Source organism: Solenopsis invicta, chromosome 1 (genome assembly GCF_016802725.1).
Source record: "Solenopsis invicta isolate M01_SB chromosome 1, UNIL_Sinv_3.0, whole genome shotgun sequence".
NCBI lineage: Eukaryota > Metazoa > Arthropoda > Insecta > Hymenoptera > Formicidae > Solenopsis > Solenopsis invicta.
Window position 1 is genome coordinate 4,355,714 of NC_052664.1, and position 25,960 is coordinate 4,381,673.

The following is a 25,960-nucleotide window of genomic DNA, read 5'->3' on the forward strand; positions in this document are numbered from 1 at the left end:
GTGCAGACATTAAAACGAAATATTGAGCTTTAATTAATTTTTATTAGAATAGAGTTGTTTTCCAAATAATAAAAATTATACCGACAGTTTTTCCAAATGATTCTGGAGCGATTGGATAAAAAAAAAATATTTTTTAGATACTTTCTGCTAATTATACGCTTAAGTGATTTTAATTAATTGTGATTATTGTATGGTTTTCCAAACTCTGAAAAGTTTTTTCCAAATATTTCCAAATGATTTCCAAACGATTGGATAAGATAATTTTCAATAATTTTTAATTTGTTTGCCAACTATACGTCGGTCATGACTTGACATGAGGTTAAGTAATTTGACATGAGGTTAAATAATTTAAGATTTGCGACTTGTTCTGGGCAAGAAGATACTGAATCTCAGATCTGGCTGCAGTGCAACAAGTGTAAATACACCACGCATCATGATTCCTTTATGATGCATCGCATGAAAGATCATAACGAGGAAAGAACAGCTGACGAACACATCTTCGAGAGCTAGCAGGAAAGTGAAAGACATAGTTACAACAAAGTGAATGACTTGGAGAACAAGGAGAATGAAACAGGTTGAGTAGCGCTAAATCCAAGAGAAATTGTTCAGATGCATTCTTGCTATCTGTTACAATTTTTATAATTATAGATGACACTGTTGATACGTTACAGATAATTCTGACATTGTTATCACAAGGATGATAAAGCGATGGAGGTAACACTTTTGGAGCCGATTCAGTCAGTTTTCTCTATTACTCAATCCACCCCACTACCACTGTTGGATTTATCAAATTGTAATCATCTATATGCTTCCGCTGCATTAGCAGTGAGTAGGTATTATTTACTGATTGATTAATACATTACTGTAAATCTGTTTTAAAAAGGAATTCTTTCTTACGAAAGGTGTTTCCACGTTGTCCCAAGAACAAATGTATGTTCTGCAGCCGATTGACACGGCTGATATTGAAAACTTGAGGAAGATGATAAGATTGGACTTGGATCCTGAGCAGAAAATGGAAATGAAGAGTGAAAGTAGAAAATGGATAACCTAGAAAAAGGATGGAAGTCTAGAACTGGTAGAGATGCCTTGGAATGAGACAGAAGGATTAAATATTGACGATGGTGTTTGATTAACTGTGCAAAAATCAAAGACACTTTAGTATTACATTTGGTTGCTTTAACTATTGAAAAACTCTGTGTAATATACAGAAATTTATTATAATTCTAATGTTATAAATGAAGTAACTTTATTCGTCATACTTGAATTTTCGCATGACACTCGCAATGATGTTTATTTTGCTGATCAAAGCTGTGTCATGTTGACAATACATCGATGTCAATTGACTCACGGTTGAAAAAATTGCAGTTTCACTCTTTCAATTTTATTTATATTGCTAATTGTTATTCCTCTTAATCGTATGTTACTTCGTAAACAACCGTCGTTGTTTGAATAATGCATACTTTCATTAAAGGTAATTTAAAGAAAAGAATTATAATAAAAAATTTATCCCACGTAAAAAACAATGTTTTTTTATTATTTTATACAAACTTCTTTTACAAATAAAAACATTAGGTTAATTTGTTTAATGATCCATATTATAACTGTTTTGAGTAATTTAACTTTAAAAACTTATGCACTAAACTTGCGCCCCAATTTCTTAGATTGTATATATTTCCAGCGTCCCAGAAAAAATGTACAAAAATGTATAATATAAAATATATATATATATATATAATTATACGTTATATTAAAATAAAAAATAAAAAAAAATTTTCTTAAATTAAGTTTTATTATGTTTTTATTCCTTTATCAATTTTATTATATATTATTCACTGTATTATAATAAATTACATTTATAATAATTTATATTAAATATTTTATTTGCATTTATTATTAAATTTTCTGAGTAGGTTTTTATAAATATAGTTAAAAATTAAGTTAATTAAAAAAATATTATTTATTTTAAATTAGAAATTCATAAGTTTTTAAAGTTAAATTACTCAAAACAATTATAATATGGATCATTAAACAAATTAACCTAATGTTTTTATTTGTAAAAGAAGTTTGTATGAAATAATAAAAAAACATTGTTTTTTACGTGGGATAAATTTTTTTATTATAATTCTTTTCTTTAAATTACATTTAATGAAAGTATGCATTATTCAAACAACGACGGTTGTTTACGAAGTAACATACGATTAAGAGGAATAACAATTAGCAATGTTACGTCTGGCGAGAAAATTTTCATTTTTCCGCGCCATCCGTACTAATAATAACCCAATCAGAATCCGGAAACATCCTCCGATCAATTAGATAAATCCCGCATCAGTCGATATCGCTCGATTTCAAATTTCATACGGCTTGGCTACCTCGTGCCGCCCCTCGACGCGCAACACCCGCGAGCGTCCATCGGCGCGAGACAAACATCGTGCGCGCCGACCCCTCGGCTCGCGGCCCCCTTTGATACCGACAAGCTCCGCGCGTTGGAATTCTATTCATCTTTCCAATTTAATACGAAATATTAAGAATGGCAAATTTATTATTATCTAAGCGTGATCCACTCATGGACGCTTCCCACTGCTGTGTCATGCAACTCAGATCGAAACAACTTTAAAATCACGGCCAATAAAAATGACAAATAATTTTGAATCAATCAATCTCCTACGAACGATAATTAAACCTTAACTTTTTATACATAAAACTATTGCATGTGCTTGGCGCTATCGCCTCGCACACTCTCAATATAAATTCTATTAAATTCTATTAATTTCCTGGGCACTGGATTTCGCGTCGGGGCTTGGTATGCGGTGCCCCCGCGAGTCGCGATCCCCGGAGAAGTCTACAAGCGCTCGCGCGATATAGGCGCAAGCCGCGCGGTCGCGGAACGGGGCGGGCTTCTAAGGGCCACACGTTACGAAAAACTATCGCTCCGAATTTTCCGCGAACCTGAGGAATCGTCCCGCGACACCTCTTGCCCATATCCTTGCCTATATAAGGAGCGAAATCGGAGCTCGAAATTCAGATCAGTCTTGTTGGTCGAGTGAGATTCGCTGCCATCGGCGACCACCAACATTCAGACCTCCAGGTACGATCTCAGCGACGGGAGGGTTTTACTCCTGACGAAGACGTTGGTCTTCGGGGTGGCCCCGGTCGGATCGCCTCTTTTCCTCTCCCTCCTTTCCGCCAGAGATCCTGAGGGTTGAACCTCACCTAGCACCAGCTAGAGTGTGGCCTCACTCGTTTCTCTGCCTCCCTCCCTCTCCTCCGGCGTCGAAGAAGACTCGCTAACGCGACTCTTCGACGTCTCCTCTCTCTCTCTCTCTCTTTCCTGCGGCGTCGAAGAAGACTCGCTAACGCGACTCTTCGACACCGTCCTTCTTCTATTCCCAACCCGTCGAGGAAGATTCGCTAGCGCGACTCCTCGACGCTCTCACCGTCCCCTCTTCTTCCATATAATTTCCACCTTTAAGGGAGGCGTTCTAACGGGTAACCACTCCGACCCAGCGGATTCGTCACTCGTTACATATACTCGATCACTAATCTATTTCACTAAATTTCGTAGATCTTCTATACCGAGCTCTCTCTCTCTCTCTCTCGCGTTAAGATCGGTAAGTTACCTGTTCATATACGCATTAACGTGGCAATCCTTCACCCATATTAAATCTATCATGTCTCGCTCGAAGCACGTATGGGCAAACGCAGGGCACACCGCGCGTACGCCGGCGGCAGAAAGCGCTTCTTTCGCAAGATGACGTTTTACCTGCAGCCCCCATATGTAACCATCTACTATTCCGTAATCACGAAAATACATATACATATTCACTTTAATCATTACACGCTCTGTCATTCATTTAATCCCACGCCAAGCTCGAGCACGCACGCTACTACTCCAGTAGCGTTAATAAAACGCTACTACATTTCCTAAACCTACTCATAAATCACCTAATAATATATCTCCCTACAATACCTCCTACTTCCCATACAAGGAATTTGTCGCGTATCCGGCCGTGTTATCACACGATTCGGAGCCGCGACTGGTGACAGCTGCCTTAAAACCAAAACTAACCAACGAACCAGACCTACGTCCCGGGATCGCAACCCTCGCGAATCCGCGGACGCAACAAGCAATATAAATAAAATTGAAAGAGCGAAACTGCAATTTTTTCAACCGTGAGTCAATTGACATCGATGTATTGTCAACATGACACAGCTTTGATCAGCAAAATAAACATCATTGCGAGTGTCATGCAAAAATTCAAGTATGACGAATAAAGTTACTTCATTTATAACATTAGAATTATAATAAATTTCTGTATATTACACTGAGTTTTTCAACAGTTAAAGCAACCAAATGTAATACTAAAGTGTCTTTGATTTTTGCACAGTTAATCAAACACCATCGTCAATATTTAATCCTTCTGTCTCATTCCAAGGCATCTCTACCAGTTCTAGACTTCCATCCTTTTTCTAGGTTATCCATTTTCTACTTTCGCTCTTCATTTCCATTTTCTGCTCAGGATCCAAGTCCAATCTTATCATCTTCCTCAAGTTTTCAATATCAGCCATGTCGGCTGCAGAATATACATTTGTTCTTGGGACAACATGGAAACACCTTTCGTAAGAAAAAATTCCTTTTTAAGACAGATTTACAGTAATGTATTAATCAATCAGTAAATAATACCTACTCACTGGTAATGTAGCGGAAGCATATAGATGATTACAATTTGATAAATCCAACAGTGGTAGTGGGGTGGATTGAGTAATAGAGAAAACTGACTGAATCGGCTCCAAAAGTGTTACCTCCATCGCTTTATCATCCTTGATAACAATGTCAGAATTATCTGTAACGTATCAACAGTGTCATCTATAATTATAAAAATTGTAACAGATAGCAAGAATGCATCTGAACAATTTCTCTTGGATTTAGTGCTACTCAACCTGTTTCATTCTCCTTGTTCTCCAAGTCATTCACTTTGTTGTAACTATGTCTTTCACTTTCCTGCTAGCTCTCGAAGATGTGTTCGTCAGCTGCCCTTTCCTCGTTATGATCTTTCATGCGATGCATCATAAAGGAATCATGATGCGTGGTGTATTTATACTTGTTGCACTGCAGCCAGATCTGAGATTTCGTCAGTATCTTCTTGCCCAGTGAACAAGTCGCAAATCTTAAATTATTTAACCTCATGTCAAATTACTTAACCTCATGTCAAATGCGGTCGTAAGCGGCCGAGATCGATCGTGATCGTATGATTCGCCTGACGTTACGTTAATCATGAACTGCGAGTATGTAGAAGGATTGTGACTTCTTAGTTTGAAAAATTTCCCCACGGACAGAATCAAACACGGGGTGTTTACGATAACTAATCGGATCTCGGATTGGATTGAACAATGGTACTCAACGTAAGTATAGAAAATTTCCCTAGGCTAATCGAATTGACGATCTCTGTCTCAAATGTTATCTGATTGATGACGAAAGCGTGGAGACGCAGAAGCATGCTTGAAAAGTAAGTCTCTTTATTTTTTTAAATAATCACACAAAAAATCAAAGATAAAGTTAAAAAGAATGATTTGAATTTAGATTTATTGTAATATTTTTTGTCTAAACACTAAATTTCGTTTAAATTTTTATTTGTAAAAATTAATTAATCTATTCTAAAGTTTGTGGTTATATCGGAAACAAATCAAAATTAATAAAACAATTATTAATTGTTAGGTACAAATTAAAGCATATAATATTTTAAGCATATCATATAAAATTCCTGTTTATTATAAACTTAGTAAAAATAACTTTGAAATCATTCAACTACATTACACATTAATCAATATTAATTTATATGTTAAAAATCAATAATGTTTCTAAAAATGTTCTTTTTATTCTTTTCCAGATCGTGAATAAACTTCAATTCCATGAATAAATAAAAATTACTGGAAAATGGATTTATATGAAGAGGGCATTATTGAACAATATCAGTTTGTGCTAACTTAAAATTTGTAAAATCTACTTTTCTTTATTAGTTGTTTATTAGAGAGTAATAATATAAAAATGGAATATACGCATAATATATGCATACAATTATTTTAATTTTATTTATGTATATTCCGTTCTTATATTATTACTCTCTAATGAACAACTAACAAAGAATAGCAGATTTTACAAATTTTAAATTAGCACAAATTGATATTGTTCAATAATGCCCTCTTCATATAAATCCATTTTCCAGTAATTTTTATTTATTCTTGGAGTTGAAGTTTATTTACGATCTGGAAAAGAATAAAAAAAACATTTTCAGAGACATTATTAATTTTTAACATATAAATTAATATTGATTAATGTATAATGTAGTTGAATAATTTCAAAGTTATTTTTACTAAGTTTATAATAAACAGGAATTCTATATGATATGCTTGAAATATTATATGCTTTAATATGTATCTAATAATTAATAATTGTTTTATTAATTTTGATTTGTTTCCGATATAACCACAAACTTTAGAATAGATTAATTAATTTTTACAAACAGAAATTTAAACGAAATCCAGTGTTTAGACAAAAAAATTACAATAAATCTAAATTCAAATCATTCTTTTTAACTTTATTTTTGATTTTTTGTTATTATTTAAAAAAATAAAGAGACTTACTTTTCAAGCATGCTTCTCGGTCTCCACGCTTTCGTCATCAATCGGATTACATTTGAGACAGCAATCGTCAATCCGATTAGCCTAGGGAAATTTTCTATACCTACGTTGACTACCATTGTTCAATCCAATCCAAGATCCGATTAGTTATCGTAAACACCCACGCTGGGTGTACACCCAAGGACTTTGATTCTGTCCATGGGGAAATTTTCCAAACTGAAAAGTCGCTATCTTTCTACATACTTACAGTTAATGATTAACATAACGACAAGAGCTAATTGGTCGTTACGTAAATCATGAATTGTAAGTATGTAGAAAGATAGCGACTTCTCAGTTTGGAAAATTTTCCCATGGACAGAATCAAAGTCCTTGGGTGTACACCCAAGGACTTTGATTCTGTCCATGGGGAAATTTTTCAAACTGAAAAGTCGCTATCTTTCTACATACTTACAGTTTATGATTACCGTAACAGCCAATAAGCTCTAGTTGTTTCATTAATCATGAACTGCGAGTATGTAGAAAATGGTGACGTCTCAGTTTGGAAAATTTCCCCATGGACAGAATCAAAGTCCTTGGGTGTACACCCAAGGACTTTGATTATGTCCATGGGGAAATTTTCCAAACTGAAAAGTCGCTATCTCTCTACATACTTAAAGTTCATGATTAACGTAACGACCAATAAGCTCTAGTCATTTCATGAATCATGAACTGCAAATATGTAGAAAATGGTGACTTCTTAGTTTGGAAAATTTCCCCATGGATAGAATCAAAGTCCTTGGGTGTACACAGCGTTTCTTACGCAGGAAATTGGATTCGACGTAACGATAATAACGTAAAAAGCGTAAAGTAAAGCCTGCCGCAGACGACACGTTTTTTCTTACGAGATTGCTTACGTGCTCCTATACTGGCAGTCTTACGTGCTCCCGTACTGGAAATGAGTAGCTTACGGGCTACGCTACTCGCTCGCGTACTGGATTTTTGTAATAGATCATGTCCTATTTTTCTTACGTGATTCTGTACTGGTTTATTGTGAAAGTCAATCAGGACGCAGTCTTATAGGTTATACTGGGTTATACCAGGTTATACTGTTGAAGTGTTGTCAAAGTTCAAACGTGAATTCACTTCGCAAACATGATGTCGTGCAGAAATGAAAAGACTTCAAAATAGTCCAAAGAAAGTATTTTATGTTTAATACAGGCCTACTAATAGGAACCATGTTTATATGCGATAAACACACCAAATTACCATAATAAAAGTGAGGCATTAAAGAATGCATTCACTGTCGACTCCATAAACGTCGGCGATATTTATTTCGTTGTTGCAATTTTTCAATAATTAAAAATAATGCAATAGCAATTTTACGACAATGTACAATTGTTGCAATAATTTCATCCTTCTATCTCATCCATATTTAAGCGTGCCGCTTCTATGAAACAAATTTCAGTTGCTCAGCCCGTACAAAAACTCGCACCGTGTGAAGTCACGGCCAGTAGCACTGCCAGTACCATTGCCCGTACGGTAGCAAGTAAGAAAATCCAGTTAGAAATCCAGTAAGAAAAAACGTATCGTCTGCGGCAGGCTTAACTAAGCGGAAGCTGATGTTCCAGTAAAACGATATCATTGGTCGAGGCAAGTTACGCTTACGCAAGTTACGCCCCATGTGATGGCACCCTAATGGCTCTGGCAGACCAGCGCGATTTGCGATACGCGACGCGCGTTTATCCAATGGGCGTACGACTTTTCAAAAAAATTGTACGCCTATTGGATAATCGTAGAGTCCTGTATAAAGAGAGAAGCGACATTGATGTCCGAAGCTCTGATTGGTAATCTGATTGATACTTGATTGGCTAAGCGAGCAGCCATATTGTGACCACAGCTGTTTGTACATACATAGAATGATACGAATGATGTTTGAGGGTGTTTGATGACGTTAAAGCGGTCCCAAAATGACGGTAGAGGACTCAATTGGATACTGAAAGTTGTGGTGGGGGTTCGATGTCGCTTCTCTCTTTATATAGGACTCTAGATAATCGCGCGTCGCGTGTCGCGTCATCGCGCTAGTGTGCAGAGGCCATAAGAACTTATTCTTTTCAGCGACCATCCTTCCAATAGGGAACACGAAACGAGAACGTAATTGAAGTGCTGAATTTAGCCCATGGTGGAAGGATAACATGGTGTGTGCAGTTCGCGCGTGTCTCTCTCTAAAAATTTGCCCTCTTCGTCTATCGGTGGGTTATAGTTAATAAGACAGCCAACTGTGAAAAGCAAAATTATTTAGCGTCAGCCTGTTGGTATGCTGAGTCATCTATCCTTGTTTCATGCACGTATTCAAGTATCTGCTTCTCTTTCTATCGGGAACAGTTATGCACGTGAAGTGTTACACTAATTTTTGACCGAAGATTCGGTTCATTCCATGGTGGAAGTATAACATGAGGCTTGTTTTCTATTCCTGCACTAGACTGCACTGGAACGTTCCTTCTTGCTTTCGCTAACTTTGAAACATCTATCTATTTCATTTTAAGTGTACACTTATTTAGAGAGTTCAGGAACAGAAAACAAACGGATGGTGTGCTCAATTTGGCTAAACCACGCCCCTTTTCACGGCAAAGTGTCTCTTATTCCTGAAGGCTGCCAACTGTGAAAAAATGAAATATTTAATGTCGGAAAGTTGCTGAACCTAGATGGTCGCATCTTTGTCACATGTACGAATGCGTGCATTGCGTCTTTTTCTGTCATACCAGCGCCGCCAGCGTCATTGCTCCAATTTCCGCACCTTTGCTTCATAGCGTCCATAGTAACAACACGTATTTTTAGGTTATTTTTTAAACTTTATTGTAAAATAAAGTGAAAATGGTACGTTGTGTAGTGAAATCGTGTAAAAATTGCAACGAAACGTGCTTGCTGGCGCAAGTAAGCTTTTTCCGATTTCCGGAAAATGCAGTAATGCGTGAAGGCTGAATTCAGAGAATCGGAGAGAGTTTTATGCCGAAAAATATTAAGAATGGTAAGTCTTATTAAATATTATTAGCCAATTTTTTGTAATGACATTATTTCCATTACAATTTGTATTACACACACACAGGCACACACACAACATTCCAATACTGTTCCAATAGAAAATATTGTAAATATTCGTATCTTAATAGAGCAACCTAACCTAACACCAATTACTTGATATACATACTAACCAACAACTTTCTATTTAATTATCTTAACTTTTGCAATAATTTTAAAGAATAGTACATTAAACTGATGCAATATGTTTCAAGATAATTAAATGTACATATCATGTATACATTTATACATATTGTCGAAATTAAAATAATTTAATAGGAAGTTACATAGCACACATCAAGTGCTTGATGTAAACTAGGACAATTGTTAACTTATTAATTGTTAGTTAACTTAACTATTATTCTGTCATTTGAATTTTCAGCAAATATACGCTTAGCACACTTCACAGAAGATTTGTTTGTGAGAAGTAAGAAGATTTGACCTCCTATGGACATTCGAAGACGGTCGCTTTTGCCGAGTGCAGTTCCAACATTATTGTTACCAAAAACGGAAAATAGGTAAACATGAATAAATAATAATTGATGTATTAATTACTGAAAAATACATTCCTTTTTTTGCATAACATTATCAAAGTAACATTTATGTTTTCTATTTTAGTGACAATGAAAGTAATATGGACTTCAAAGTCATAGCCGAAGATTTTCCGCTTCCCGTCACGAAAATGTACATGCAGTCTTCCGAGTTACTCGTCAGCCCTGATGATCCATCGAATATACAGGAATGTATGATAGATGTAGAATCACCAGGGTCGATTTAGAAGGTAAGAACAACATTGAACGATTACTGATGATAGTAATTTGCTATCTTAATGTGCCACGAAATTCTTGGTATATACAATAAACAATAATGTTTTGTTTCATTATTACAGTAATTGAAGGCTGGAGGAAACATATGCAATGTGTCGAACGTCACCAAAAACAAGAAAAAAATGAAAAAAATCAAATAGAACTTTTAGCTCTTAGCTTTTTAACTTTGAAATGTATAAAATAATAAATAATTATGTGTATCTAAAAACTGTATAATATAAGAATTGTGTATAATAAATTATTATATTTATCATGAAACCTGCATAAAAAATAATGACTTATTTCTACACATTTTGTCGGTAGAGATTGTCTTAGTCAGTTCATTCGAAAACAGCAACATATACCTCAAGCATAAAATCAATGAATATTATTTTATTTTATTTAATTTAACTATCTCAACTATTTTTTTCTTTTCATTCTTAATGAAACAATATCTTCAATTTTCAATAATTTCTTATTTACAAAAAATTCTGTAACAATTTGTGGACTTAATAATTCTATTTATTTCTTGTTTTGGAAAAAATTCTTGTATATCAATGGTTGTTTTTAAAATTTTTAAGAACTTTATTTTTTATTATTAAAATTATCGTAAAATTTATGACGATATTTATATTTGTAGTGTTATTTCAAATATTATTTTATTATTAAATACTATTAATCTTTATATTTTACACAAACTGTTTAATTTTTATTAATTTTTTACAATGAGCGCAGTTAGTCTTTCGTGTCGTGTTGTATTTAATAACATTTATTTACAGCGGTAACTATCTACAAGAAAAGAGACAGAGTGAAAATAGAAAACGTCCGACAAAGACAGTTATATCAGGTGTACAGACTTTAGAAAGTGAAATACTTCAACTTTTCACAGTTGGCAGCCCTCTGGAATAAGAGGCAGAAAAACGACAGAGAGCGCAGATTTTAGAGAAAGAAGCAAATTGAGCACACCATGCTATCCCTTCCACCATGGTTCATTCGGTTAGTTTCCTCCATTTCCTTTTCATCGTAAGAACACGTGTGAAAGAAATAGGAAACAGCGTAAGAGTGTGCAAGAAATTGACAAGCTTTTAATATGTTGTAATACAGATAAAAATGTGGGACACGTATTTTTATATGTATAACAACGGGCCCATATGATTGTCAAGAGGATAAAACACACTCTTGAAATAAATTGATTTTTTAATTTCTGAATTAAAAAATCTTAATACTTAAGTAATACCATCGAAATGGTAAAAAATATAAAAAAAAGTTTTAAATAAAAGTTTTATATATTTCTATGTATTTTATAACACTTTGTTTAGATTTTTTTTAATGTTATTTTTCTCGAAATTTTCCTTCTCTTCTAAATTTCTGAAAAATTTAAAATTTACTTTATATCAAAACTTATAGCATATTTAACAACAAATTCAAACATGTATGGTGAAGTTATAGTTCGAAGACACATTTTTCAGAAATAAACTAAAAATATCTATATTGCTATACACGCGCCCCATCCATATCTGCTTTATGGCGTCTATTGTTAATATATATTTATTTTTTTAATAACTACAAGATTTTTCGTATTATTATATTTTTATATGTTTTTTAGGTTTAATTTTATTGTTTTTTATTTTTTATTTATTTATTTATTTACTTATTTAATTTTTACCTATTTACTTTTTATTGCTAAAAATCTATACAATAATGAGGACGCTCAGAATTTAACTGAACAAAAATAACTGTATTTGCTTGTCTTATTATTAAGTTTTTCCAATTTAATATTTAATTTTGATATAACAACAAACTTGTTCAATTGTAAAATATTAAAAAATATCACTTACATGCAAATCACACCTTCCTTCTGACGTATGTAAATCGAGCCATGGAAATATACATACAAGGATAGAAAGAGAAACTAACATGTGTGAAACAAAGAAGATAAATCCAGCATACCAACAGGCCGACACTAAATAATTTTACTTTTCACAGTTGGCTGTCTTATCAACTGTAACCCTTACAGAGCAAAAGTGGGCGTGGTTTAGCCGAACTGCACACACCATGCTATCCCTTCCACCATGGTTTAGCCTCCTATTCTCCTACTCCATGGTCAAATCATCTCCGCAAATCATGACAAGGGACAGGGCAGACAGAAATACCAGTAAATTTCAACAACAATATCGAGGCACTTGACAGGTTTTCTAATAAAAGAAGCTCTAATAATCAAATCGTTAGGCCTATGAATTTAATTGTTCCTGAATGTAATGCGTGGTACTTTAATCTTCAGTAGAAGACAAAAATCCGGGCAAAAACATTGGCCGTTAAAAGAAGACAGATTTTCTAACCTGAATAGTCGTCAACTTTAACAATTAACATCGCACTTTGTAGAACAGAACATTTATTTCTACGAAATTCTTTCGTCTCGTGTAAAGACGCGTTGAATATGTCTACTTTCATCAAAATTGAAAATGCGGATTCTAAAGTGTCAAATTACCGAAAGTGTATTTTAAAATAATTTTTTGTCTAATAACATTTTATTGAATTACAGCTTTAAAAGAAAAATATTGAAAAAGTGTTATTTTTAAAAAACAATTTTTCACTGAGATACTTTTTATAAGATACAAAAAAATTTTAAGTGAGCTAAAACTTTTGAACATACATTTGATACAGCTAAAATTTTCAAAATAAATAATAAGCTTATTTTTTTATTAATAGACGATTGACACATTCTGATTTTAATATAAAGTTTAATAGTATGTAAAAATTTACTACATGTATAGTTTTATCAGAATATTGAAAGGAAATAAAATTTTAAAGATTCTCATACATATGGATACCACTAAGCATTACAAAAATCGATTTGAGGATTATTCTACTTCTGTTGGCCATAACATAATTAGAAATGATACTAATATGGTATATAACAATTTTTCATATAATATTTTGTAATTTATTAAATATTCAAATTATTAGTGATAAATATTAATGAAAAATATTTAATTCTTCATAAATAAAGACCAATTATTTTTCAGATTCATGATGAATTTAAATCATTATTGTCATCAGAAATTAATAAGCTTATAGAGATATTGAAAAAGAACGAAAGAAATTGGATCAATAGCAATGACTACTCTGTATACACTGGACAAGCAGGAATTGCATATACATTATACCATTATGGAAAATATTTCAATGATTCTGTGTATATCAATGTAATTAAAACATTAACATACTCTTTTTTTTTTAATTCAAAATTGGATTTTATATTGATATGCTAATTTGTCTACAGATGGCAACAGAAATTTTACAAAAATGTGCTACAGAATTCAAAAGCAAGCATAAACTCACATTTCTAACTGGAGTTGTAGGTCCATTAGCTTTGACAGCAGTTCTATTACAATCACAACAAAAGAAGGAAGAAGCAGAACAATTCATTCTTAAGTAATTTTCTAATATTAAAATTAAATACTTTTCAGAGTAGAGAAAGCTTAAAAATCATAATTAGTCCATAATATTAAATTTGTTAATTTGATTCTGTAATATTATATTTCTGATTCAATTTAAGAGCTGTATTTGAAAGTAATAGCACACAACTAATTCGAAAGAATTTAAATTTGTATGTAAAATCACAAGAAACATTATTTCAACTAAGATCTTGCTTTGCCCATATATTGTGCTTTTCTTGTATTGTATTATATATGTATTATATTGTAGTCTTTATTTTAACATTAATTATTAAATTTAAATGTTTTTAAGAAAACAAGACTGCATTTTTGTTTATTTAATAGATAAAAATACTTAGATTAATAATTATATAAAAATTAATAAGTTAATTTCTATAATTATATAAATTCTTAGATATTTTGTATATATTATTTAAAAAATTATTCGCAAATTGGTTTCAATTAGTATAATTCTTCAGATTTTATTTTTTATTTCAAAATCAAATATCAAACTTTAATTATTGTTGCTTTTAATATAGTGTATTAAGATAAATATTTTTTAAATTATTATAAATTTAGAATAAAATAATTTAAATTATTGATAATAATAAAAATATTAATTATTAATGTGAATTAAGTTAAAAATGTTTTTTTTAACTAACGAGAATGATTATTGTTAAAAGCAGATTTTAGTACAATAATTTTTTAATAAATTTACAAATATTTACAAAATTCCTTAAATTACGCGCGGCTCTTAAAATACGAACTCAAAGCAGTTTTTAATAAGAACAGAGAAATATAATAACACGAAAATTAATTTGCTAATCAATTTAATTATTTTAATATTTACAAGCATCTCTACAATTCCTTTTTTATTCTGAAAACTATAAAGAATTTACGTAAAAAATATTACCCTGGCCAGAGTTTGACCCTGGATCTTTTTCTGTATTCTGTGCAGGTGTTAGCCAATTTTACCACTGAGGCACTTGACAATATTTATTGATGATATCGTTTTTATATTATACATATACACGTCTACTGAAATTGACATTTATTTTAACATCATCGATTATTACGATAAATGTTGCTAAATGTCTCTATGCTCGAACTGGCTAAGACACTCGCACAGAATGCAGGGGGATCTAGATTCAAATCTTGATCGAGGTAATATTTTCTGCAATATATCCTTTAGTTTTCGAAATAAGAGAAGGGGGGATAATAGAGATGCTTGTAAGCATTAAAATTATTAAATTGATTAGCATTTAATTTTCATAACATTGTATTTCTGGGTTGTTAAAAACCGTATTTTATGTCCGACAAGTATGCGACGCGCAATTTTAGGAATCTAAATGTTTGTAAATTTACCTAAAAAGATAATTTAAAATTAACATTTACTTTCGATTGGTATAGTCATTCTTTTTATTTAAATGATACACTTCTCAGTCATATTAAAATATCGTTTATATTAGAAATATTTTTGTTATTTTTAAAACTTCCAAGTCGCCGCCAGACTGAAATCGTGACATCATAAATCACACGTAAATGTTTCTTGCGTGCTATTTGTAATAAAAAAGTTGAATAAAATAAAATAATGAGATTGCTTTAAAACACTTGTAAAAATGGGCCATAACTCTCTTTTTCTCCTCCTGGCAGTCGATTAATAATCGTAAAATCTATTCAGGTAAAAAAAACGGACATCTGTTAAAAGGAAATAAAAAATATTTTTTTACGTATAAAATTAAAAAATAACTTTACTTGCAGCTTATTTTTATGAATTTGGCGAATACAAGACAAGTTACATTTTCACAATAAAGTACAAAATTACATAATATGCAAGGCAAAATTTCATCAATACATGCCATCACTTTTCTTATGATTATTAGTTCTATTTTTTTTCGCAATACTACCGTCAACACGGAGTTCTTGGCCAATTACTCAGGAATCTTATGTATTTTACTATATTTTTATTGTCTTTAAAAATGCTTTTATTTAAGAAATAAAAATTAAATTTACAGTATACTCTAAGTATAATTATTCTAATAAATAATTATTTTATAAAAATAGTACTGTATGAGATTAAATAAAAACTATAATTTTTAAATTTACAGGCTAAAATCGTTATCTACTTATGTTTTGGACAAATCTACTGGTATCTCAGATGAATTACTATATGGAAGAGCTGGATATCTAGCTAGTTTACTATATGTAAATACAAATATAGCTCCAGCTCCTATAGAAACAGATCTCGTCGAAAAAGTATTGTTAACAATTTTATTTAAAAAAAAATTATATATATATATATATACACAGGGTGATTCAGAATAACCTTATATCCTTGAAGAGACATATTTCTGAAGTTATTCTGAAACAACTTTTTCTCTGGCAAAAATTTGTCCGAAGCGTAGTTTTTAAATAATAAAAGGAAATAGTTATCCAATAACCGGGCGCGTATAGCAGTGAGGTAGGGCCGGCGCAACTCACCGTTCGATACGGGCGATTGTGTGAGGCGATCGCAGTGATAAGTTGATAGGTAGAACATTGCTTTCCCTGCCACCTTTTCCCCTCTCTCTCACTCTCCCTCCCGCTCTTTCAAAGCCTCTGTCCCATTCTCATTCTTTTCTTATTTATTTATCAATTTATACACTAACACTGGATTAATGCTAGAATTACAAACGATATTTAATTAATTGACGTCTTGCTTTTAATAATTCTGTACGTGTAAAAAATATTTTTTTTTAGTCAAAAATAGTATATTTAAAATGCGTGATTACAAAATAAAAATGCAAAGTGAAAGAAAAAGAGAGAGAGACGAGTTCGATCAAATTTGAACGTGTATACTCACTTATCATCCTACACAGCAATCAGCCTTTATCTTCACGAAGACAAAATATCTATATTAAACTCGAAATTTTTCTTTTTTCTTCTTAAATCACATCATTTGTCATATACACTGCAATGATTCTTTTGATAAAAAAATACTAACGCATCACTTTATACAAATCATTATCGTCAATTACTATTAGTCATTATTAATCACGCGTGAGAATTACTCAAAAAATAAAACACGTGTATGTGACCGTGATCTCGAAGATTTCAAGGTCATTCCGGTTTTTGACAGCTGAAAGATTGACTTTGATATGAGACAAGAGACAGTTGCTCGAGAAACGTGAGCCATAAATGCGCCGCGAGTGCAACGTTTGGCTCGTCCGGGATGACCGTGAAATCTTCGAGTTTATGGTCACAAGCGCAACAGTATTTTTAATTTTTATTTACCTTTTGACTTTTAGAACGTTGATTATACAGTGATACTGCGAACAATAAACGATTGACGATAATGATTTGTATAAAGTGATGCGTTAGTAATTTTCAATCAAGAAAATGATTACAGTGAATGTGACAAGTGATGTGATTTAAGAAGAAAAGAAGGAAATCTGAAGTTTAATATGAATATTCTGTCTTTGTGAAGATAAAGCTGATTGCTGTGCAAGATGATAAGTGAGTATACACGTTCAAATTTGATTGAACTCGTCTCTCTATCTCTCTTTCGCTCTCTCTCTCTCTCTCTCTCTCTCTCTCTCTCTCTCTTTCTCTTTCACTCTGCATTTTGACTTTTTAATCACGCATTTTAAATATGCTTTTTGACTTAAAAAGAATATTTTTTTTACTTGTACAAAATTATTAAAAACAAGATATCAAATAATTAAATATTGTTTCTAATTCTAGCATTATTTCAATGTCAGTGCATGAATTGGTAAATAAATAAGAAAAAATGATGAGAACGGGATAGAGATTTTGAGAGAGAGGGAGGGGGTTGAAGGGAGGGAAAGCAGTGTTCAAGCTGTCAGCTGATTTTTGTGATCGCCTCACGTAATCGCCCATAACAAACAGTGAATTGTACCGGCCCTGTCTCACCGCTATACGCGCCCGGTTATTAGATAATTATTTCTTTTTATAATTTAAAAACTAAACTTCAGACAAATTTTTGCCAAATAAAAAGTTGTTTCAAAATAACCTCAAGAAAATGTCTCTTCAAGGACTTAAGGTTATTCTGAATTACCCTGTGTGTGTGTGCGTGCGTGCGTGCGTGCGTGCGTGCGTGCGTGCGTGCGTGCGTGCGTGCGTGCGTGCGTGCGTGCGTGCGTGCGTGCGTGCGTGCGTGCGTGCGTGCGTGCGTGCGTGCGTGCGTGCGTGCGTGCGTGCGTGCGTGCGTGCGTGCGTGCGTGCGTGCGTGCGTGCGTGCGTGCGTGCGTGCGTGCGTGCGTGCGTGCGTGCGTGCGCGTGCGTGCGTGCGCGTGCGTGCGTGCGTGCGTGCGTGCGTGCGTGCGTGCGTGCGTGCGTGCGTGCGTGCGTGCGTGCGTGCGTGCGTGCGTGCGTGCGTGCGTGCGTGCGTGCGTGCGTGCGTGCGTGCGTGCGTGCGTGCGTGCGTGCGTGCGTGCGTGCGTGCGTGCGTGCGTGTATGTATGTATATATACGAGGTGTGTTCAAAAAATACCGGGAATTTTCTTTTTTTGAAAAAAATATTTATTTATTCGTCTACATTAATGTTGACGCCTTCAAAATAATCACCATTAGATATTATGCACTTATGCCAGCACTTCTTCCAATCCCTGAAACACTTCTCAAACTCGATCTTTGGGATAGCCTTTAGCTCTTTTAGCGATGCGCTTTTAATGTCATCTATGCTTCTAAAACAACGGCCCTTTAAGGTTCTCTTTATTTTTGGAAATAGGAAAAAGTCACACGGAGCCATGTCTGGCGAATATGGAGGCTGAGGCATCATTACAGTATTGTTTTTGGCCAAAAATTCACGAACAAGCAATGAAGTGTGAGCAGGTGCATTATCGTGGTGCAAAAGCCATGAATTGTTTTTCCATTGATATGCCAATTGATATGCCAACATCATCAGCGACTTCTCTGATTGTGATTCGGCGATTGTTCATAACCATTTTTTTTCACTTTTTCGACGTTTTCATCGGTTCTTGATGTGCTAGAGCGTCCTTGGCGTTCGTCATCTTCAACGTCTTCACGGCCATCTTGGAAACTATTATACCACTCGTAAACTCTTGTTTTACTCATAGCAGACTCACCTTAGGCCTTTGTTAACATCTTACACACTTTGTTACACTTTATGTTATTTTTTACGCAAAATTTGATACAAATTCTTTGATCCATTTTTTTTCAGAAACGATAATTGCCGAGCTCATAAAAACACGTGTAACCTTAGCGGCTGCCACAGACAAAGTAAACAATGAATACAGCTCAACATTTTAGCATACTTCAAGGGCATGTATACCAACATAAACAAAAAAAAATTTGACTGTCGGATTCTCCAAACCCGCGAAATTTAAAAATTCCCGTTACTTTTTGAACACACCTCGTGTATATATATATATATATATATATATATAACAGTAAAGGCTTAGTGGGTTTCAAAATCAAACAAGTACTAAAATAGAACAAATACACAAACCACGGTGGGTGTAAATATAAATTTATAATTCTAGTAATCAAATTATAGTCGATTCAGTTTATCGAAAAGAAAGCACAACAATTTTGACTGTATGACAAGACAAATGTTTAACTTTATATAAAGTAATTTTCAGTGCAAAAAGGGTGTGACGGTACGATATCTCAAAGCGCCTGTACGTCTCGAGGTCCAGACTTGACAAGTATTTTTTTTAATTTAGAAACCTGGTAATGAAACCTCTCGTTGTTTGTACCAGGCGTCATCACATCCAAAAAATCTTCAACTTACAAGGAAACCTCGCAAAATAAGACATTCAGATTTTACTAAAACTTGGCATAAATGTAAAGAAGGTAAACACATTAATTTAGAAATTTTTAGTTGCGACTAAAAAATGGTTTAAAGAGGTGGAAGCACCCATCTAAGATAAAGAAACTTTTGCCTTTTTTCAATATATCTCATAAACTAAATGAAATATTAAAAAATATTTTATATCAAAATTTACAGCAAAAATATCTCTTTTTAAGTGTACTATTCATGTTTCAAAAAAATTTTGTTTAATTCACCCTTTATATCTCCATTCACAGATTATTAATTGCATTAAAATTTGAATTTTAGTGAAACTTATTAATGAAATATGAATATATAGGGAGTAAGTACATATATGAATTTAGAAATTTTTAATTGCACCTAAAAAATCGTTTGAGGGGGTGAAACCGTCCTTCATAAATAAAAACACTTTACTTTTTTTTCAATTTATACCTCGTAAATTAAACAAAATATTAAAAAATGTTTTATACGAAATTTTTACAATACAAATATCTAACTACTTTACTACTTTATTCATTTTCTGAAAAAAAATTTTTCTTTTCAAATTCATTTATTAAACTTTTTATATACAGATTGTTTATTGCATTAAAATTAGAATTTTAATGCAATAAATAATCTGTAAATAGGAGATACAAAGATAAATTTAAAAAGTTTTTTTTTGAAAAATTAATAGCATAGTTAAATCGATATATTTTTACTATAAAACTTCAGTACAAAACATTTTTTTATATTTCATTTAACTATTATATTAAAAAATGGCAAAAGTCTCTTAAGTCTTGAGTAGTTTTACTCTTTGAGGAGTACTTTTACCCCTTCAAACTGTTTTTTACCTGCAACTTAAAATTTCTAAATTTGTGTATTTATCTCCTTTATTTATAAGTTTCATTAAAATTGGAATTTTAATATAATAAAATAATCTGTAAAATAAGTATAAAAGGTGAATTTTTGAAAAAAAAAGTTTTTTTAAAAAACGAATAGTGTATTAGTTAAATAGAAATAGTTTTGCTGTAAAACTATAGTATGAAACATTTTTTTATATTTTGTTTAATTTACAACATATATTGAAGAAAAGTCTTTTTACCTTTGAGAATTTGTTTCACCCTTTTAAACCGTTTTTTTTGCCACAATTGAAAATTTTTAAATTTATTTATTTACCTCTTCTACATTTATACCAAGTTCACTAAAATCTAAATTTCTCACTTTGCGAGGTTTCCTTCTTAATTATGATAGATAACAACCGAACGTGCTGACATACGAAATGGATGTGCTTAGATTTACCTATTATGTAAAATTGATGTGTTTTTTTTTTTTTATAAGCCGATTCGACTGACTATTATGTGAATATTAGAATTATAAATTCGCATTTACACCCAGCGTGGCTTGCGTTAATTTTTATTAAAAGATATGTAAAATTATTAATTTTATTTCTATTCAAAAGAAAATAAAATCCTTATTTATATTAAATTATCCACAGGTTGCTTCTCATATAATTAATTCTGGAATATCATATGCTTTATCAAATCATAGCCAATCACCTTTAATGTATTCTTGGCATGATAAAGAATATATTGGTGCTGCTCATGGATTAGCAGGCATATTATATTTGCTATTGCAGGTATATTGTAAAATATAATAATTATATTTTACGGAAAAACAATACATTATTTAATTCTGTTTTTATTGTATATGCTACTTTATCACCTTGCATTAGTACTTGCAGTGGAAGCATATGAGCTTATTATTTTTAGTCTTTCTAATATAACTTTTTATTTGTTTTAGGCACGACTGTATTTAACACAAGCACAGATTGACAATTATATAAAACCATCTTTATATTATCTTAAAAAATTACAATTTTCTTCTGGAAATTTTCTTTCTTCAGTGGGCAGTCCTTCTGATAGATTAGTACAATGGTGTCATGGAGCACCTGGGATGTCTGCGCTGTTCTGTTTGGCTTATAAGGTATATAAATTTTGTATATAATTTATTGAATTAGTAAAAGTATTTAACCTATATAAACACTGATTATAATTGATTAGGTGTTTGAGGACAGTACATTTTTAGAGATTGCAATACAATGTGGAGAAGTAATATGGGAACGAGGATTATTAAAAAAGGGATATAGTATTTGTCATGGAGTTGCGGGAAATGGTTATGCTTTTATACATTTATTCCAACAAACAAAGGTTTGATATTATTTCTTAAATATTTATGCTATAGTATATGAAAAAATTGGATTTTTCTATTAAGAGAATACCATTTTGTTTGACAATAACTCAGTAAATATTAACGCAACACAATTCTAACCAAGTACGTAATTTACAATTTACTGAAGAAGGAAAAAAAGATCCGTTTATGGAATAACACGGAGATAGTAGAATATTAACAACAAATGTTATGAAAAGCACATTTATTTATGAAGAAATGAATAATAAATAATCATAAATTAATGATCTTTCGTAGATTTTACACAAATAAGTGTCATAAAACAAGATTTTACAAACATTTTATGGAATATATTTTATTAAAAAAGATTTTTTTTAATAATTTCTTTGACTTAAAAAACTTTCTTAAAATTATTTCTTTGCTTTTAATAAACATTACACAACATCTACAATGAGACTGTAAAATCGCAAGAGAGATATACATGGTAGAAGACCTTATTCCATAACCATAGACCACATATAATAACTTTATTTGCTAAATTCATATACACGTTACAACACACATTAAATTCAATATTTTTTTAAAATCACATTTAAGGCTTTCAAATTAGACTAAAGTTACAAAATTAATATGTAATGTATACTTCTCAAAATTACGTAAAGAATGTAAAAATTTCCATTACTAGCAAAACTAAAATTCAACTTTTATAAAAACACAGCGAACACTAATGACTAATAACCATACGAATGTCTATATAGACTGTAACGAAGTAATTTCAACAGTTACTTTTAGAATTCAACCAATTATACGAGATATAATATTCCCTGTTCCAAATATATTCTATGATCACTTCTATACATATAACAACGTTTTGTATCAAAAAATTCTGTAATCTTACTTGAAATTTTAAATAAAGTTTCTGAAATATCTATAAATTTTCAGAAAATTCTATTATAAAATTTGAGTAAACACCTTTATTATCTCTCTAGTTTAATCAAATAGTAAAATTTCTAATTTAGAAAACAAACTACTTTTCTAATCTGAAATCTTTACTCGATCATCATTCTCATTCTAACTGCAAATGCATGGAATAGGAATGTTATACAGGAAAGTGCCGGAACCGCTTAATATTTCAAAAACTAATCTTTTCCGAAAAAAATGTTTTAGATAAAAGTAGTAAGATTAAGAAAATCTGATCCTATCAATTTGACCTTGGTTGGCGTTACCAAGGTCAAATAATATATATTTCTTAAAATAAAGTACTCTATTTTTTATTGCAGTCTAATAATTGGTGTCAAGAATTTTTTAAACAGTGAAGTTTTTTTTCATTAAGTACTTTCCGAGTTATGAGACTTGAAAGTTACAGTAGATTGTAATATTTAAACCTCATAATTCGGAAAGTACTTAATAAAGAATAATTTTATTATATTTTGAAAAACTCTTAAGATCGACTATAAGAAAATGCAATAAAAAATAGGGGTTTAATTAATAAGTGCTAAAAAATTAAGCTATTTTCAAATGGCTGTAATTCGGCGAAAAATCATCGTAGATAAAATATTAAAAAAGCATTTTGAAGCTTGAAAATTTTAGCTGAAACTGCGAGCTTTAATATGCTTTTTTAATTTTTTGTCTACGATAATTTTTTACGGAGTACGGATATAATTTGTAAAAAGTGCAGATTTAGCTTCAAAGTTGCGTAACTCGGTCAAAAAAATCGTAGAGAAATTTTAAAAAAAGCATTTTGTAGGCAAAATGTTGTAATTTATGAAGCTTTACTTGTATTGTTCGAAAAAAATTTGTTTGTTGAGCTGCAAAGTGTCAAAGATACGAAAATTTAAGGAACAAAACAAGATGTGCTTTCTTACTGCATAAAACAAGGAAGTTAAAAGAACTTTGTAAATCTGTTGATAAAGTGTTAAAGTTAAAACTTCAAGCTTCAAATTTTTTTATTTTTTATTTACGATGATTTTTTGCCGAGTTAGAGGCAAAAAATCATCGTAATATTTGAAAATAACTTAATTTTTGGTGTCTAGAAACTATTCCCTATTTCTTTTTGAGTGTATTTGAAAATTTAAAGGTGATTTTTACGTGATCTTAATAGCGTTATCTCATTTTAGGATATCAAATATTTATATCGGGCTTGCAAGTTTGCCGAGTGGTGTTTTCATTATGGATTACATCAAAATCGATCTCCTGATAGACCTTTTTCTTTATTTGAAGGTAAGCAATTACTAGATTTTAAAAATTAGATAAAAATATATTACCTAATATATTTTAACATTGTAATACATTAATTATTTTTGTTTTCAGGTTTAGCTGGTGTTATTTATTTTTTATTAGATGTACAACAACCACATTCAGCTAAATTTCCAACATATGATATCTAAATAAGTATTAAAAAAACTTAATAAATTTGTATTTAAGGACTATCTTTAGCCTTAAAAATTTCTAGATTTATATATTTACGTATTTCTCTTTTATTATTTAAATTCAAATGTGTAATTTACTATACCGTGTGTTTATTATAAAAAAATCTAAAATAAAATAATAAAATAGTAATAAAATAATAATTATAATACAATTCAAATCGAGAAAGACCAACATATAGTTATAGCAAGATCATAGTGCTGAAAATAATGTTCGTTTGACTTTTAAATATTGTATACTTTTTAATTTTTTGAACTGTAAGCAGTAATGTTTGGTTTAAAATACAATTCATAAATTGAAATAATATAACAAAAGTAATGTTTCAAAATTAAAATGACAATTAATTTAATAATACTGATGTTAATAAGATCTATAAGACCTTCATCTCTCTTCCTCGACAAAAATTTGTTGCAAAAAATATTAAGCACGGTTTGAATTTGAATCTTCCTATATTCCGTGCGAATATCTTTAACCAATTCGATGTGTGCGTGCGTGCGCGAGTACGTGCGTGCGTGTAATGCAAAAAGTAAATGAAACTCATTATACTGTAACGATACACCCCTCCACCGTTCGCGCGCCTTTGTATCGTTTTGTCTACCCTAGAGACGCTATAATGGCCGTTTTTCAGGTAGAACACACTGTGTTGCACTGTGTTATATCGTGTAAAGTACTTGTTGGAAAGCAGTTTAGTTTCATAGTGTAACACAAAAATGCATTATAGTCTTTCATTCTTAATTTTACAAGTATTTAGCGCATCTATAATAGATTTATCTGCCAGGATAGACTAATTTTTCAAAGTTGACAGTTTTTGCACTAGATTTCAGTAATTTAATACAAGTATCCTTCTACTGGCTCGCCGCGATAATACGCAATACGCTAATTTTATCGCTGTAATACAATACATTTTTAGGGGGGTAAAGGGTTAATATAGATGCTAGTAAGCATCAAGTATTATTAAATTAATTTTTATTTAATAAAAGTGATATTACTAACTCTTATTCGATCATAACTGTGTTATATGACCGAAAGTAACGGCGCGCAGTTTGGTTGAGTCTGAGAAAGTATATAAAATCACACATATATATATAAAAGCACTAAGATCTAGCTATGACCGAATAGGCCTTCTTATTTGAATTTTTATGTTAGACACATGTATCGGTCGAATATCTCTCTAGCAATAAATTTTTATTTGATTTTATGGATCTCTCAAAGTGATTTTACATGAAGCGCGGAAACGCGGAACACAAAAATAATTAGACTTACTAAGATTCCCACATTTCCGCGCGTTCTGTTCCATTTGTTTTGGATGCCTTGTATTACATGAAGCATATTTCGAGCGGAAAGGCGGAACGGGGAATTATAAATTATTAATTTTTAACGGTGTTAATTAATTTAAATGATTGTATTCAATAAATGAGCTAAAAAAGTGAGTATATTATTAAAAATTGTAATAAATTAAGTAAATATTATTTTAAGAAACAAATACAAATGTCTAGTTTTTACCATTCTGTTCCGCTTTTCCGCGCAAATCGTGCTCCATGTAATACAAGGAAAAAAAATTTGTAGAACGAACACTAAAATCCGTTGTCAATTCGGCTCCAACGGCTGTAGTATTTTATCCGGAGCCGATTGAAAAAAAA

General features: G+C 31.6%; 2 protein-coding genes across 8 annotated transcripts; both read left to right on the forward strand.

Moving 5' to 3' along the window:
- The first annotated feature begins 2 nt into the window (after positions 1–2).
- LOC105207243 lies at positions 3–1,469 on the forward strand. Of its 4 annotated transcripts, none has more exons than XM_026141405.2 (3): positions 3–574; positions 649–825; positions 884–1,469. In XM_026141405.2, exons 2-3 carry the CDS (start codon positions 709–711, stop codon positions 1,049–1,051), a joined length of 285 nt encoding a protein of 94 aa, XP_025997190.1. In that variant the 5' UTR covers positions 3–574; positions 649–708; the 3' UTR covers positions 1,052–1,469. The 4 variants fall into 4 exon arrangements, with proteins under 4 accessions (XP_025997190.1, XP_039301849.1, XP_025997186.1 ...); XM_039445915.1 differs by having other exon boundaries at positions 697–825; XM_026141401.2 differs by having other exon boundaries at positions 55–574; positions 672–825.
- Positions 1,470–12,464: 10,995 nt separating this feature from the next.
- Positions 12,465–24,846, forward strand: LOC105205387 (glutathione S-transferase LANCL1). 4 transcript variants are annotated; one of them, XM_039445946.1, is made up of 10 exons: positions 12,466–12,686; positions 13,308–13,406; positions 13,523–13,702; positions 13,780–13,931; positions 16,042–16,189; positions 21,202–21,342; positions 21,507–21,689; positions 21,767–21,913; positions 24,011–24,113; positions 24,204–24,846. In XM_039445946.1, exons 2-10 carry the CDS (start codon positions 13,320–13,322, stop codon positions 24,278–24,280), a joined length of 1,218 nt encoding a protein of 405 aa, XP_039301880.1. In that variant the 5' UTR covers positions 12,466–12,686; positions 13,308–13,319; the 3' UTR covers positions 24,281–24,846. The 4 variants fall into 4 exon arrangements, with proteins under 4 accessions (XP_011173044.1, XP_039301880.1, XP_039301884.1 ...); XM_039445950.1 differs by having other exon boundaries at positions 12,466–12,651; XM_011174742.3 differs by having other exon boundaries at positions 12,465–13,406; positions 16,042–16,138.
- The last annotated feature ends 1,114 nt before the right edge of the window (positions 24,847–25,960 follow it).